General features: G+C 49.4%; 1 protein-coding gene across 2 annotated transcripts in view; it reads left to right on the plus strand.

Moving 5' to 3' along the window:
* SLC7A14 (solute carrier family 7 member 14) overlaps positions 1–16,595 on the plus strand; it is a 30,215-nt gene extending 13,620 nt beyond the window's left edge. For both annotated transcript variants that reach the window (XM_063408361.1, XM_063408360.1), the window contains exons 3-8: positions 4,646–4,882; positions 5,639–5,856; positions 7,657–7,803; positions 8,680–8,888; positions 9,383–10,260; positions 11,448–16,595. In XM_063408361.1, the coding sequence (XP_063264431.1) occupies positions 4,646–4,882; positions 5,639–5,856; positions 7,657–7,803; positions 8,680–8,888; positions 9,383–10,260; positions 11,448–11,770 (2,012 nt within the window). In that variant the 3' untranslated portion in view covers positions 11,771–16,595. The remainder of the gene's footprint in view (positions 1–4,645; positions 4,883–5,638; positions 5,857–7,656; positions 7,804–8,679; positions 8,889–9,382; positions 10,261–11,447) is intronic.
* Positions 16,596–17,490: the final 895 nt, after the last annotated feature.

Consider the following 17,490-nt stretch of genomic DNA (forward strand, 5'->3'; position numbering starts at 1 on the left):
AGACATTTGAGAGTTTTGCAGAGTATGTCCCAGGCTGAGAGTGTGGCCAAGCCACAGCACTAGAGCGAGAGTTTGTGGGAAACTCAGTTCCAACAGGAAGAATTGGGCAGTACCAGTACCAACAAACTTCTTTTGCTGACATGGCTAACAGTTAAAAAATTCCTCAATTAGTTCTGGAGTTGATTTCATTGGCTCCCATTCATGCAGGGTCAGTCTGAATTTCCAAACAAACAAAAAAACCCCCAAACAAATGTGCAGGGAGAGAGAAATTATGTATTTTAGTGAAAACATGGTGAATTCTATCTCCTCCGTAGGAACCCAGCTGAGCATATGGCTCGAGCTGCAGTTTCTGCATGGAGCCAGTACTGCTGGCATTTGTCCTTTCCAGATCAGTGCTAACACGATGATGTGATGTTCCTGCTCTCTCTGCTCAGAGGACTTTGCATGCTGTGTCAGTCTGATATCCAGCTTTTGTCTGTGGGTTGGATAAGGAAATCTGAGCAAATGACAAAGGGCTTTGATAACAGACAGGAAGAGCCAGCACAGCAAAGTGACCCAGATCAGCTTTTCAAAACTCTGGATTTTTGTCATGAGCGGTGGAAGCACATCGTGGTCTTTCCCTGGAGGTTGCAGTGCTGCTCCATGGAGATCCCACCAGAGTGAGTGGGAGTATGAACACCTGATGTCTCTGCAGCCCAGAGACACGACCCTGGCCCAGCCCAGGGATGAGCCTCAGGCTCTCTCCACAGCCCACAACAAGAGTCCAGAGCCTGCAATGGGTTCCAATGCTTATTTGAGTTCCCAATACAACAAATGTACCAAATTGCCTGTTTTTTATCCAAGGCAGTAGATAGCATCAGTGTCTCTCCTTTCCCACTGCCTGCTTTCTCTCCTCTGCAGAGGTTTTGTTGGCCGTGGTGCAAACCAAGAGCAAAGGGAGCTTGGGTGGGTCTCTGCTAACAAAAACACACTGTCCTCCAAAAGGGGTTTTTTCACCCCAGACATGAGCCTTGCCCCGCAGCAGGAGCTCCCCCCGCCTTCGCCCACAGGAGCCTGCACTGCTTTCATCTCCCCTTGCTTTTGTAGCCCTGGGGAAGTGTTTTGTGAGGGATGCAGTGTTTTGATAGTCTCCTTGGCTGCTTCTGCACTTCATCCTTAACGCTGCTGTTGTTTGTAACAGCAACACTTTTTTGGCAAGTAAAAGCAAGTAAGAATTCAGGAGCAGGACAGGCTGTTAGACTCCTTGGGGATGTGATTTCAGCTCTCCCATTGTGGTCATGCCTGATGTGCCAGGCACTAAGTTTGGGCAAGTGTGCATGAACAGATTTTAAGGAACTTTTACTTTATCTATCACATATCACCAAGTCAAACCCCACAGCTTGCAAAAGTGAGCCCAGAAGGCTTTTGGATTAAAAAAAAACAAAAAACAAACAAACTTAAACCATCCAGAAGGTCATGTGGCTTCCCTGGGAGACAGCTATAGGGAAACCCTGCCATTGGGAAGCCTCTTTGCACTATTAAGCCTTGTTTCAGAAAGGGATTTTTCCAATTTCATCTGCTCAACAAATTCTACTTATGCCTTCCATAGTTTTAAGCAACACATACCCCACCAGGTACTTACAACACACTATAATTGATTAAACTGATAAATTAAATCAATCTCTTTTATTCTTTCACTAGAAGGCATTTCATTTATCTCTCAAGCAGAAACGCTTGCCCAGCTTCCCTCCACAAAGCCTCCAGTGCACTTCTGCCATCAGCTGCGACCACCAGCATTCCCCACTTTCAACCCTGTTTGTCCAAAACCCCTCCTGAGCAAAAATCAGCAGTTTGCATCTCACCCAAACCCATCACTGTTTTCACAGCCTTTTCTACCAGCCAGTTCTTGTCCCTTTAGTGATTTTCTCTCCTAAAGCAATAACTCATTTTGGAGCACAGTGCCACACTCTTACCTGGCACAGGATCAGCAGCAGCCAGGATGCACCATGGAACAGGGGGAGCTGAGCATGGGCCTCAGGTGCTGCCTGGCTGCAGGAGGAGGGCTGGGCTGAGGGGCTGCAGCTGCCTGGGTGGAGCTGGAGAGCTGGGAGTCCTTGCTCTGTGGGAGTTTCCTTTATGGAGCTGCCTTTTATACATCAGCACATGGTGATCATGAAATGCAATGGACAGGCTCAGTGGCTTGATGAAAATAATATGCCTTCCTCAATAAGTTGGCTGCTCCCAGTTGATGAAAGATGGTCCCTCTGGATTTCTTGTGTGGCAACATGAATTATTTGGAGTTACCTCCAGAGCAGCTGAAAGGCCCCTCTCAGAAGTTATTTTTCACCTGAAACATCACAACCATCGTGTCATTGCCCTGTGGGATGTCTCATGGCTCCTGTGTAGCCTTGTGCCAAGTATCAGTGGCAGGGTCAGCATCCACATCACAACAACCACCATGCCAGCACACCAAAAACACCAGTTCCTCATGCCACCAATTGTGCTGCCCCGTGGCTGTTCTGTGGATGGGATCTTGGAAGGACAAAGACCACTCAGCTGTGTTTATGTCCTGCTGAACAATGTCAATAAGTGTATAATTACACCAGTCTAATGACTGTCACACCAACTGCACAAGGGTAGAAGATATTCAAGGAAAAGGAATGGTCATCTGTAGAATGTTTGCTCTTTCAAAAAACCACTGTGTTTTCTTGTTTCCTTCAGAAATTGCAAATACTCTTGATTGAGGGAAAGAAGATAAATCTGTCTCCAAATTAAACAGCCGTGACAGGGAGGATGTACCCAGCCTCTCTCTGCAGTCCCAGAGCTGGGCTGGCTGTGCAGGAGCACTGGGAGAGCTGTGTCCCTCTGGATACAGGGGACAAGGTGCTGAATAGCTTGAGCTGCCAAGGAGTAACTAACACAGCTTTATTTTGTGGTTAGATTGTAAAAATAAAATAATAATAATAATAACAATAGTAATAATAATACAGTGCAAATACAGCAGACATTAGTATATATTATATATACATGTATGTGTGTGTGTAATACATTCTGACACCTAATGCTGATATTCTGAACCAATTGCTGTACCCAACCCATAGTGATAAACTGCTCTTCTATTTTGGGATCCTAGTAGAACAATCAAAAACTGCAACATTTTATACATATTCATTTCTTTGCTTTGGCATTATCATTGTGTATCAATAACCATCCTCTTCAATCATTATCTTGTCGTTGGCTAAAACAAGAGCTGCCTACAAGAAAGGGTATATATATTTTTTTTTCTTTAAGGCCATCAAAGAGAGAAACTAGATACTTGTCTCCATCAGAGCACCAGTTTCATAAATCATTCAGGCCTGTAGTTATCTGTGAGCGCCGTACCTTTGCCGAGTGCATGCATTTTTCATCAGCTTTGAATAATGACAGTCGGTAGGGCTGGATGGATGATGGAAACGTCTTGTGGCTCCTGTTGGGCTGCTTTACAGAAATCAAATTTTGAAGAGTCCCATTGCAAAGCAACCCACATTCAAGTTAAGCAGTGAATGGAATATAAAAATCCTCCAAAAGCGAGAAAAGAAGCACCACTAAATTCGGCTTAACAGATTCAATAACTCTGTGTTTGTACAGTGTAAAAATGGCACTTAAAGTAAGAGCAGCCACCTCATAACATTTTTATAAATTATTCATTCCCCTCTCTATACTAACCTGATTGCAAATTTGAAGCAATTATTATCTTCTAAATGGAAAATATCAGTTGATAGAGAGCTCAGTAATTACTATGTGTTTACTCAATGGTAGTAACAGCCTTAACCAATTCACTCATATGAACATTACTGGGGTCTTTGGGGCAGGGGCTTAATCAGTGTTAAACATGCAGGACCCTTCCAGCACTTGTCCTGAATAATATTTGGGGAATTTGAGACTAAGTACATCCATTCCATTAAACAAAAGAAGTGAATGGTTGTTATGATACATCAGCGTGTCAGGGTCAGGTTTTTATTAAAAATTAACAAGACGTAGTAAGCACACAAGGAGTTGGAAAAATAATAAAATCTGATTAATTCTCCCCCAAATGTTTACAGTTAAATACTTCTTTTTGCTTTTCTTTTCTTTTCTTCTTCTGCACAGTTAGTTTTGCAAATATTCTTTAGAAGACTTAAATATAATATTTTTTAAGTGTTAAAATAAGTCAAGTTCTCTATGTAAGAGGTCTTCAAACTCCTCTTGCCTGTATGAACAAGAGCAGGGATGATCTGGGCAGTGCTCATGCCTGGATCTGCAGAGCAATAATGCAGGGTGAGTGTTTGGAGACTGGAAGTTTGGGGGGAGGGAGAGGTGTAGCCTTCTGTGAGCCCTCCTATGGCGTTTTTCTCTGGGATGAGGCTGTGCAGCCCTGGTCCAGGATCCCATGTAAATCTCTGGCTGGTTTGAACTGTGTCTTCTCAAAAAGAAAGACCCATCACAACTTGATTTTAGTGGAATTTTTTCTGGTTTTTAAGTCAAGAAACCAGGGAAGGAGGGTCACCATGCGATACCTCTATGTTCCTGATGTTCACTGCAGTCCCAACACCTCCTGGCACCTCTGGGAAGGTGACACCAAGGCGCTTTTGCTCCTTCCATTTCCCAACCGCGTTCTCTTCACACCGCTCCCTGTTTTTCCGGACAGGCGTTTGCTACGCCGAGTTCGGCGTGCGGGTCCCCAAGACCACGGGCTCTGCCTACACCTACAGCTACGTGACCGTAGGTGAGTTCGTGGCCTTCTTCATCGGCTGGAACCTCATCCTGGAGTACCTGATCGGGACGGCGGCGGGCGCCAGCGCCCTCAGCAGCATGTTCGACTCGCTGGCCAACCACACCATCAGCCGCTGGATGATCAACAGCGTCGGCACGCTCAACGGCCTGGGTGCGTCCTGCTGGGCAGAGATACCTCCATTAATTAGGGCCTGGAAAGTAATTGGAAGCTCGTCAGGAGTCAGACATGGATATTAGGGTTCATTCATTATTTAGGGTCTGTCAGGCTCTGGTGCTTTTCCTCAGCAGCCTGGCGCACAGGCAGGATTGGAGGGGATGAGGTGCACGATACTTTGAGCTCCTTTGGGGTGAGCTGGTGTTTAGAGCACATGCACAGAAATAGTCGAATGTCAGAGGGTAAGGGCAGCACAGAAATACTTCACCCACTGCAAACACTCTGCCTGGTCCCCTTGGGGCACACAGGATTTTGCTGGAGAGCACAAGCTGGTGTCTGCTGTACTGCCAGGGACTGGGGGCTGTGGTGGTCCAGTATGACCAGCAGTTCCAGCAACAGCCCATGAATCCCACCAGTAAGCAAACCAGCCAGCTGTCCTGTACCTGTGTCATGAAAACTTCATGGCTGATTGATTTTTAATGAGTACTTGGCAGATACATGTTATGCAAATTGGGACACAGTCATTGGTTTGCTGTTCTCCCAAAAGTCTGAACGGTGTCTTGAGATATCAAGATTTATCACCTTAATTAAACAACTTTAGCTAGTGGAGGCAGGGGCCTCTGGAGACCACTTTTGCAATGAGACCAAAGAGTTCTACAAAACTTCAAGGTCTGAAAAGTGTTTAAAAATCCTCCACAGGGTACCTGGATATTCTGTAGAGGGAGAATAACACATCTCTTTTCTCTCACCTAGGGAAAGGAGAGGAGTCATACCCCGACCTTCTTGCTCTGGTCATTGCTGTCATTGTCACCATCATTGTGGCCATGGGGGTGAAGAACTCGGTGGGCCTGAACAACGTGCTCAATGTCATTAACTTGGCAGTTTGGGTCTTCATCATGATTGCTGGTCTGTTCTACATCAAAAGTGACAACTGGGCTGAAGGGCAGTTCCTGCCGTTCGGATGGCCAGGGGTAAGTGCTGGCAGCACAGAGGGACACACAGCACCTAAGTGCTGCCACACACCCAGCTTTGTTCATGGTGTACAACCCCAATTCTGCTGCACCCTCCAGAACCCAGCCCTGCTAAATCCACCTGTGCTTTGGCCAGGGACCTCCAAATCCCAGGAGTTCAGGCTTGGATCCAGACCTTCTCTCTCCACCAAACCCAAAGAGTATAGCAATGCCTTGCCCTTATCTCCTGACTCCTCTTAGCATAAACCCAGAACTTTTCAAAAATGTCCTTCTGCGGAGCCAAACTCCACATGAAAGTATCCCCAAGGCGATGCCACTGATTTCCAGGCCATGGAGCAAAATGCTGTGGCCATCTGAGACAGGGTGCTCCAGAGAGCTGGCTGAGCCTCTGCAGAGCGAGGACATACTTTTGTTGGCTGGTTTTCAACAACAATGTTCTCAAGCATTTGTTTTGAGCACTTCATAATGCCACCTGCCAGTACTTATTTTATGGATGTTCCCTCAAAGCTTACTGAGAATTTGGACATATTTGGCTTTTTTAGCTTGCTTGCACTGGTTTTTATCCAAGGATGAACAGAGACTGAAAATATCTCAGCTGGCCTAAACCCAAGATAATTTCTCAGATTTACACTGCTCGACTCCACTGGGGTTTTGTGCAGAAAAATAAGCAAGAAAGTAATGTAAACCAAGAATCTTGATTATTGAAAGGGTCCCAAACTGCCACACAGTCGCTGCACCTTCCTCCAGTAAATCAATGCCTCTTTGCCAGAGAACAACAGTGAGGAGAAGAACCTGAGGCTCACTTGAGAAACAGAGGTCATATTTACCTTCAGGTTGTGTTTTGTGAATTTGTGAATTGTTATACAATACGAGTGAAAAAGAGAAAACAGAAAATATCTGTTTTGCTCCAATACAATGCACCAAATATCTCTTGAAAGAAAAAAAAAGTACTTTTAGAAGATAGCAGGAGCGTAGGGCATACTTTAAAATTATAATCACAGACAGTCCCTGAAAGAAGTGAGTTTTACTGTGTGCAGTATCACTGGACAGCTGAGATGACAGAAGTGTGATGGACAGGTGATACCCAGCAAGCTGCAAGGGTTTCACAGCTCCAGATCAGCTCACTCACAGCCAGGCAGTCTTTGCCCTGCTCCAGTGTTCCTTTCCTATAAATGTCCTCGTTAATATTGTATATTTTAAAAAATCACATAAAAAAAAAATAACCAAACAGTACAAATAATTCATCATCCAAGTGCTCCAATGTGTGCTCCTAACCTGTCTGCAGCTTCCAAGCAAAACAGAGGTTGTTTGGGAAGCGGCTCACATCTGACAGCGGCTGCTCTCTGCTGCTTCCTCTGCAAGCAGATCTTGCTGCCACATGAGACATCTTGCTAAGGCAGGACATGTAAACATGTTCAAGATCCCCACTCATAAAAATGGATTTGGGGTGGAGGATTGTGAAAGCAATGGTTGGAATTGGTTGATTGTCTCCTGTTGGATGTCACTGGCAGGATCTCCCAGCAGATTCAGGCACTGTGGGCGCGGGTTTGTGGGGTGAGCTGCGGATGCCTCCAGTGGCTCAGGGCACAGACTGGAATCTTCCCCAGGTCAGACTGGTAAGTTAGGGGTGCTCCCAGGGTCAGTCCCCAAAGCTACATGTACACCCCCTACCTGTGGCCACTCACCCTTTAGGCTCAGACAAGGCACAACAACAGGGCTGCTCCATTTTTGCTCAGCTCCCTCTCCCTAGCTGAGTGCTGGCCTCTCTCCTGTCACCCAGATGTTTGATCCTCCCCACAGGTGCTCAAGGGGGCTGCCACCTGTTTCTACGCCTTCATTGGCTTCGACATCATTGCTACCACGGGAGAAGAGGCAAAGAATCCCAACACTTCCATCCCCTACGCCATCACAGCCTCGCTCGTCACCTGCCTGACAGCTTATGTGTCTGTAAGTAGTCCCTGCACAGGTGTGAATGTACATAAATATGTATGTATTCATATATCTATGTATATATGTACTATGTGAGTCCCTTCTGGGCACCTGCACAGTGCCTGCCAAGGCTCCTCTCCATTTGTCCCCAGGCTCCTGTCACCTGACAAGACCCCTCTGCCAGCTGCAGGGACCTGGTGGCAGGCAGTTTTATTCTCATCCCCATCCACAGCTATTTTTGCACCCAGGAGAGAAGCAAAGACGGAGGAGCAGCAGCATTGCAGCATCCTTTCTCTGTGTTTCTGGGAAAAGCAGCACTGCCTCTGCTGGAGATATGGGAGACGATCCAAATGAGAGGAAGGATAGGCAGGGATGGCTCTGTGAGATTGCACAGCTCTGCACCCCAATAAAAGCATGTTTGTGCTCAGAGATTTTCCTTGCAAAAGAAAAAAAAATAGTTATGAAGGAGAAAAACCACTGTTCTGATAATTTCAAAGAAACTCACCCACTACCTCTCCTGTCTGGGAGTAGGCTTCTCATGAAAACAAATTCTTTGACTCAAACAGAGTCAGAGTATTGCTCTGAGCAATGCAATCTGGATTTGGGGTCAGCCCCTGCATTATTTCCCACACTGGAATGCAGCCATACTGAGTGTTACTAACCCTGGCAGTCCCAGCAGCCTCACCAGTCTCACCAGTCCCACCTGACTCCTGCATCACCCCTAAGCAAGGTTCAAACATCCCCTTCTTGCCTTTGGGTAGCAGAGACTCAGACCCTACAGCAAAGTGCAAACAGCCCCAACTCAGCATTTTACATCCCCTCCACCCTGAGACTCCCCAGCAGCCCCCAGTGCTGATGCTGACACCCCTGTCCTGCTCCTCTCGCCTTGCCCAGGTGAGCATGATCCTCACGCTGATGGTGCCCTACGATGCCATCGACACTGAGTCCCCACTGATGGAAATGTTCGTGGTCCACGGCTTCTACGCAGCCAAGTTCATCGTTGCCATTGGGTCCGTGGCCGGCCTGACTGTCAGCTTGCTGGGCTCCCTCTTCCCAATGCCCAGGGTTATTTATGCCATGGCTGGTGATGGGCTGCTCTTCAGGTCAGTCATGCCCATGCTGGCATTTATTTTTGGGATCTGAGGGGAAATTGTGCTGCTGGGTTTGGGGGTCCCAGCTCCCCCAGAGTGTTGTGACTACAGGGAGCAACGGGCATGCATACACACAGTGGGTGCAGAATGGGGCATGAGCCAAAGCAATATCCTGGGGGAAAATATCAGGGGCAGCCTATCTTACAGTTTCTCATTTGGTCCTGGTACCTGGAGATTCTGATTATGTGAGGATGAGGAGAGCAGTTTATGTGGATAAAATCTGGGTCCTTATTTGCGAGTATCCTAGTGCTCATTGCAGAGCTGTCAGACCCAGATCCAACTCCAGATTCAACTTCAGCAATGTTGCCAGTCCCCACCTGAACCAAAGTTCCAAAAAGCAACAAGACCTGAAGGGATCCCTGAGACTGTCTCCTGCAACCAGGGAAGGGTTCTTGCAACAACGAACCTCTGTGATTTTAACTTTCTGTGACTGTCCCACCCTCCAGGTTTTTGTCCCACGTCAGTTCTTACACAGAAACCCCTGTGGTGGCTTGCATCGTGTCCGGGTTCCTGGCAGCTCTGCTGTCCTTGCTGGTCAGCCTGAGGGACCTGATTGAGATGATGTCCATTGGCACCCTGCTTGCCTACACGCTGGTGTCCGTCTGCGTCCTGCTCCTCCGGTACCAACCCGAGAGCGACATCGACGGCTTCGTCAAATTCCTCTCCGAGGAGCACACCAAGAAGAAGGAGGGCATCCTGGCCGACTGTGAGAAGGAGGCTTGCTCCCCCGGCAGTGAAGGAGAGGAGTTCTCCGGCCCGCCAACCAACACGTGCGGGGCAAAAAACCTGCCGTCGCTAGGAGATAACGAGATGCTAATTGGGAAATCAGATAAATCCGCCTACAATGTGAATCACCCCAATTATGGCACAGTCGACATGACCTCGGGCATAGAGGCAGATGAGTCTGAGAACATCTATCTCATCAAGCTGAAGAAGCTGATCGGCCCTCGGTACTACACCATGCGGATCCACCTTGGGCTGCCGGGTAAAATGGATCGACCGACAGCGGCCACCGGCCACACGGTCACCACCTGTGTGCTCCTGCTCTTCGTCCTGATGTTCATCTTCTGCTCCTTCATCATTTTTGGGTCGGACTACATCTCCGAGCAGAGCTGGTGGGCTGTCCTCCTGGTGGTGCTGATGGTCCTGCTCATCGCTGTGCTGGTGTTTGTGATCTTGCAGCAGCCAGAAAACCCCAAGAAGCTGCCCTACATGGCCCCTTGTCTGCCCTTCGTCCCTGCCTTTGCCATGCTGGTGAATATCTATCTCATGCTGAAGCTCTCCACAGTCACATGGATACGATTTGCTGTCTGGTGTTTTGTGGGTGAGTCCCAGGTTCATTTATTTTAACTTTTTCACTGACACTCTTTTGGAAGGGTGTTGATAATAACAACTTCTCTAATTAGAGTGCATAGGCTGATGCCTGGGACATACCTAGTTCTTCTCACCTGCCCCTTGCCATCCTGAAGTTCTCAGAAATCTCATTTTATTCAGCCCCTGAACCACAGCTAAATGGAAAATTACACCTCCAGAAAACATCAGTTTCATGACTCCACGCATATGTGACTATTTTGATGTCTTTTTTGATGCAAAGTAGGCGGGTCCTGGAAATTGCCTCGCAGGCAGGTTTTGTACAGAAATCAGTCTGATTTTGCTATGTCACCCACTTGAGCTTTTCAGCAGCCCACACCAGCATTTCAGCACTGTGTTTCCAAAGTCCAGAGCTGCCCAATCCCAGAAGCCCTGGTCAAGTCAGATCTGTAGACTGTATCTCATTTTAGCCCAAGGTTTTAACTTTGGGTTAGGGACATCTTAGGACTCACAGACTCTGTTGTGGACCCTTTTTTTCCCAGATTTAGGTTTTCTGACACATAACCAGGACCTCAACATATCTGTAGTGCTTTACATTCTAACCCAGTTACTACACAAACCAAAGACAAATAAAGCAGCTCTCATAGCTCCTCCAAGCTGAGCCATTGTGCAGGAGCTGCTCTCTGAATTTTTGGGCTGGAAAAGACATACTCAGTGCTTTTTTGGCCCTTGAAGGCAATACATGAAGCTGCAAATCCAGGGAAAGTCCTTCTACCTGGAAGAAAAGATTACTCCAAAGTGTCAATTTAATCTGCTGTAATTAAGCACTTTGCCCTGTGGGTACAACTAATACCTCTTGAGCTGCCAGCAATGAGTCAATTAAACCTCTGCATTAGGTGTGATGAGCTCCACCAGCCCTTCCATGGCTGTTGGATGGGACATCTCATTGTTTTTTCTGGGAGAGATGTGTGGTCCTGATTTAACCTCACATGAGTCCCCCATAGCTAGTCCATGGCATGTGGAGTCTGGATTTCTCTGTGCAGATGTCTGGGGTAGGTTAATCCCATGATCCACTGGAAATCAGATCTCTGGATATATTTGCTGCCAGCAAAAGTATTCGTACAGGAAGATGACATCAGGTAGGGCTAGTGGGACTAGTGAGTAGTCCAGGTCCAACCCTCTTTCTCTTGCCCACCCCAGGTCTGCTCATCTACTTTGGCTATGGGATGTGGAACAGCACGCTGGAGATCAGCGCCCGGGAGGAGGCCCTGCACCAGAGCACCTACCAGCGCTACGACGTGGATGTGGACCCCTTCTCCGTGGAAGACGGCTTCTCCTTCGCCCCCGAGGGCGAGAGCTACCCGGCCTGGGGCCCTTCTGAGGACAAGAGCTTCTCCTACCAGCAAATGGCGGGCGCCAAGGAGAGCCATCGGACAAGTAGCAGGCCGAAGAGCAAAGGCCGGCACAAACCGCCGTCGGATGCTCTGATCGCCAACGACGAGTTGGACTACTCGCCCGAGTAGCAGGACAGGCAGCGGGGCGCCGCGCCGCCCAGGAGATGAGGAAGGGTCCCCGTGGCTCCCCCGTCCTGCCCCATCCTCCCCGGGTCCTCCACCGCCCTGCCTGCCTCCGGCACACGGGACATGCTCTGCGATTGCCGATGACCCCGAACCAGAACCACCCGTGGTCCCAGCCCCGTTCACTCTGGTGAATGCTGGCTGATCCCCCCGCACCGGCTGATCTCCCAGCACCAGCTGCACCAGCGGGGGCAGCGGGGTGGGAGATGTGCCAAACCAGGAGGGTGTTGAGAGGTGGAAGGAGCCGCATGAGGGGACAAGTTAAATTGTCCCTGGGGAATGTCCACCCATGGCCGCAGCGGTGGGATGCCACTGTGAAAGTTTTGGCACTTTCTTGGCATGTGTGTTTTTTCCTTTGAACCACCTAGAAGTGATAGCTGAGCCAGAGGCATAGAGAGGTGGGTAGGAACAAAATGGAGATGGACACACTCTTCTCTGGGAGTAGCTCAGAGATGCGTTGTTGGTTCCATCACACAGTGTTTCCATGGCCCGTTCTGGCACGCTGCACAGAGCAGTGCTTCCCTCATGTCCATCCCCACACCCCAAATCCCAATACTGTGATTCAAAATTAGTCCATGTCTCAGTCCAACCTTTAAGTCCCAGCACAGCCCAACACTCCAAATCTGTGGCTGGGACCCTGATCCCATTCCTGGTCACAGTGAGGGCTGTGACACACTCTTGGCTCAACCCTCTTTGTACGAATGGTCAACAAGGACTGCACATTCCTCTGAACGTCACCAGTCTGAGGTTGGGCACTGCTTCCACCACCTTGTGTGTTTTACAAAAATGACTGTGCAGTAATTCTCTCACCATGCTGGACACCTTCCAGTGCTCACTCTGCCCTCAGTGGTCCAGACATCTATCCATGCCCTCACAAAACAGCAACATCCATGGGTCAGCCACATCCTGGCGGGGCTGGGCCATGGGTAGCAGGTGGAGAGGACTGGGCGGCTAAATCTGTCTCCCTACTGCCGTCTGCACCTTGTACAATATTCTCTGTTTTTCACCTTGGCTTGGTGGGTGCTGTATGAAAAACACTGAAATGCTGCTCATTTCGTAAGTGTCCGATTTCAGTCTGAAACCAAACAGAGCTGGTGGCTTGCAGGGCAGAGGTGGTCAGCAGGTGGGTGTTAAACCCCCTGAACATGGCCATGGCCCCCAGAAGTGCCATCAAACTCCCTGCTGCCAGCGTCCCCACAGAACTGTCAGTCAGCAGTGATGGGGTTTGGTCAGTGATTATCAGCAGCTCCAGCTGTGGAGCCCATCATGCTTTGTGCAAAACGCTGTGGTGGAAGAACATCTTTTTGAATAAACAGTAACCAAAACCCATCAGACAGCAACTCCCATCCTCCCCGCAGCTGCTGAAGGCCGCAGATGCATCCATCCCAGGGCCTCCAGTGCAGTCCAGACCAACCCCCAGTACCATGGGCTGCTGCTGGCATCCCAGGGGACAATTTAACATCAACAGGGGCAGGATCTCCAATATAGAAATATCCTTGTGGATATTGAGAACGGTTGATGCTTTGGTACACTGGATGAGGCTCAGGCTCCTAAAACACCTGCCTGGCACTCTCTGTGGGCAAGCAGGTGTAAAGGGTGCCAGACTGTGCCCATCCCCATCACTCCTGGGATGCAAGGTTTGGTGGAGATGCTCTGCTAGGGCTGCAAAAGTTTCCCTCCAGCTCCTGTCCTGACAAACTACAGTCCTTTTCCCAGTGGAGAAGAGTTTCCAGTTCTGCAGAATTTAACCTGGAGTGCTCCGGGCAAGCCAAGGGAAGTTTGGCCTCTGCAGCAGCTTCAGGGTGGGAGTGAGGATTTGGCTAAAGGACCTGTAAGTTTTGCTCTGGCATCGACACCTGCTGTCCACCCTACCACGCTTCTGCCAGCAGAAATCCTGAGTGTGTCCCACTGAAGATCTGTTGCAATGTGCACCGCTCACGGGCCGGCTCGGGAAACCTCTGCGGCGACGCTGAGCCCCTCTTGCGACGGCCACCGCTCACCCACGCTTGGCTGCTCTCCTCCTTGATGCCTTAGAAGTACCCAAGAGAGATGGCACCTCGCAGGTCTGGCTTTATGTTTTCAGGGAGAAAGATTGATGCTATTTTCCTACCAGCTCTTGTACTATACCGTATCCAAGGTAGTCGTTTTGGTCCTGCTTCCGCACGGTATTTGGGCATCTGCCGAGCCACAAACTCATGCCCAAGCACCCTGTTGAGTCGAAGCCTGTTCTTCTTGCAGCCTTAATCTCTTGCTATGGAGCAGTTACCAGTACCAGTGTCTGTCCGCTCTAGTTACGCCGTATAATTTGGCAAGGGCTTGACCCCTTGCTCTTTGGTGTCTGTAGGAACTTCTCCATTGGATCTGAGCAGCCTTTTGGCTGCCCCCATTCCTGTTCACCCATCCTCCTTCCCTTTCCTGGGGAAGTGCTGTGGCAGGATGGCTGTGCCCCATCCTGGGACCACCAGGGAACAACATTTGATGTCCTGGCACAGTTGGATGTGGAGGGGCTGCTGTCAGCCCTGGCTGTGCTGGGGGTGGGAGCTGTACCCTCCTCCTGAGCCGACCACATCCCACCCAACAGAGGTGTTTAGGAGAAGGTGACCAAGTCACAGATCTTGGGGGTTTGCCAGAGGCCAAGGGCTGGTTTACAGGGTCCCTGCTCCCTGTTCTGGATGGCAGCTCCTGGGAGATGTGCGGGTTCAGCCTCTGGGAACTCACGTGCTGTCTCTTGTAGCACCATTGGGCTCTTCAGTGGGCACAAGCAAAGGCTGAGAAGGCAAAATGTCCAGGTGTGTCCATCGCCTCTGGCACTGCTGGCCAGGGGGCTGGGAAGTGGTGCAAGTGCTTGTTTTGCTGTATCCCCAACTCCAGCCTTTCCCCTGGGTGCCCTGAGGGAGTTTCTCACATCCCTGAGCTGTCAGGAGGACATGGCAGAGCAGGACCATCCTGCTCCCACCTCTGGTGAGAGGCACAAAGCCCCCTGTGCCTGCCTGCCCTCCACGGGGCACACGCCCTGAGGGGCCAAATGCATGGTACAGATGGAGCATAAATACCTCAAACCTTCCAGGCCGACTCAAGGGTCTCAGCCCCTCCACAAATTCACTCTACACAGTCATGACCCCTTGCTCCAAGGCCCAGCATCCTCCACATGGCAGCGAAATCACACCCCAACAACATGGGACGTTGTAAATCCAGCTTGTAAATGACCTTCACTTCATTTTGTTTGGTCTTTCTGATGTGTATCTTGCTTTTTTTTTTTTTTTTTTTTTTGCAGGTGGTACTTTCTGGTGTAACAATTCTCTGCAGTTCTGGTATGAAGTTGGTGTATTTGTTAAAAAGTTTGTTCTATCCATTTTTTTTTTTTTTTGGTGATTTCCAGAAGCCCATTGGTGCATTGTACAATGGGGTGTTGTAGTGTGTCATGAGAAAGAAAAAAATATGCAGATATGTTATGGAGTGATTTTTATTTTCAAACGACTGTGTTGTTGACAACTATACATATAATACATATATATAATCAAGATACTAAGAAAAAAATCTAAATTTACCAAAATCTGTATATTTTAATAAATGCATAAAGCTTTATTGTGTGCCTTTACATTTAAAAATTGAAGAGGAACTAAGAGATTTGTAAGGAAGTCCAGAGACAAATGTGTCTTAGAATTAGTTTCCATAGTAATGTAAATCTTTTAAATGAAAGACTAAACCAAAAAGTAATAATAATAAAAAAAAATCCCATGTAAATTTTGTTAAGCCAAGCAGTACCTGAAGTTCTGATATTTTTTCAGTGCTAAACTGAAGGTAAAAATTAACAAAATCTTGCTTTAGGTGTTACAAAAATTCCAATTTAGAAGATCCATTTCAGTGGGCTCATTTTGTTATTTACTTGCAGTGTTGCAAGAGAAAATGGTTATTCATTTACATTAAAAAAATTTAAAAAATAAGAAGGGAAAAACCTAAAGCCAGTGACCACAGGTTGACTACTGCAGTGCAAAGGCCTGGAGTGCACCAATGTCTTCCCCCTGCTGGCACTCGCCTTTCCTTGGGGGAGCTGTGGTGTCACAATGTCCCCTCCCTGCATGGCAGCAGGGCTGTGGAGAGGCAGACACAGCTGCCTGTCCCCTTTGGGGTGCTCAGGGCCACCAGTGTGCCCCCCCAAGGGCTCCTTCCTGCTGTCCCCTGTTTATTTGGGGAGTGGGGAGCCTGCCAGGTGCTCTCCCCATCATGGGGATGGGATCAAGAGCTCCAGCTGGTCCTGGTGGAGCTGGGGACAGCTCTGCTGGGCATCAGGGACTGTCACCTCCACTCTGGGGTGACCACCATGGCTCACAGCCACCACTCCACACTTGGTGTCAGGAACGGTGTGGAGCAGTTTTTCGATCCAGGAGAATTATATTTGAGCCTATTTTGAGGCTTTGGGTCAGCAAATGGGCACTAAAAGCCTTCATGAGCCAACAGTGCTGTAGCAAATCCAGACCAAGACAGCCCCACAGGCAGCAGGGTGTTTGAGGGGGGGCACAAAGCAGGGGTTTTAGCTTTGATCCTTTAAATCTAGAAAAGTTTCATGTTCCTTGTGCTTCCTCGGCACACTTCCCCTCTGTGGTGCCAGCACTAATACCCGCCACATTCTTGGCTCCATCCCCTCGCACCCCATGGCTGCAGATGGATGTTTTCCCTGCAGCTGCTGGGGGCTGCTTTGCTTTGTTTGGTTTTTAATAATCTTCCCTGAAATAAAACTCTCCTTCCTCTGAGGAGCACTCCCAGGGCCTTTTTGGAGTTGGATTTGGGGTCGGATGCTGGTGACCTGTGGCAGAGCACACAGAGCCCCGGCACCACCCCCTGCCAAGGGTCCCCAGCACCAGGATCACGGAATGGGTGAGATCGGAAGGGACAAGGTGCATCCTAAGGCTTGGGGCAGAAAACAAAATCCCGTAAGCGCTGCCTGGCGGGGCTTCCAAACAGGTCAGCACTAAAACCCTCCCCGCGGCATCCGACACAGGCATTCCTGTGCTTTCCCCTCCCAGTTTGCTCCAGGGCTGTTTGCAGGCGGCATTCCCTGGGATTTCTGCTCCGAGGTGTCCCACGCCGCGGTCAGTGCCGGGGTTAAGAGGGCGAATCCGCGGGCACAATCCACAATCCCCGGGCAGCCTGCACAAGCTGGCACGTCTGTCCCCCCTCCGCCCGGGCACCCGCGCATCAATGGCAGCACTGACAGCGCCCTGGGGCTGGACAAGAACCGCCTGTGCCCTGCTCTGATGTCATGGGCACCGTGTCCTGCCACCGCCGCCGCCCGCCCGGGGGACCCTGCACAGACCGCACAACAGAGCCGCCTTCAAGGCTGCTCGGTGGGGAAGATGTTCGGGCTGCTGCCCGTCCCCGGGCCGGGCAGGAGAAGGGTTCTTGTGGAGCACAGGCAGCCTCCCTGTGGCTCCTTTTAAATGCTCCCGCTTCCAAGGATGGGAAGCTCTCATCCTTGCCCGTGGCTGCATCACTCAGTTTGGTTCTCCAGCTGAAGCAGACCGAGGACAGTCCATAATGCACGAGGCTTGGCTGACAGCCTTGTTTTCCCATTAGTCATCACCCCCAAAAACCTGGATACTCAGACCCTTCTCCTCCTCCTGCCTCTCCACTGGGGCTCTGCTCTTACCCATGACTGAACAACAACG

This window comes from Prinia subflava, chromosome 11 (genome assembly GCF_021018805.1).
Source record: "Prinia subflava isolate CZ2003 ecotype Zambia chromosome 11, Cam_Psub_1.2, whole genome shotgun sequence".
Classification (NCBI taxonomy): domain Eukaryota; kingdom Metazoa; phylum Chordata; class Aves; order Passeriformes; family Cisticolidae; genus Prinia; species Prinia subflava.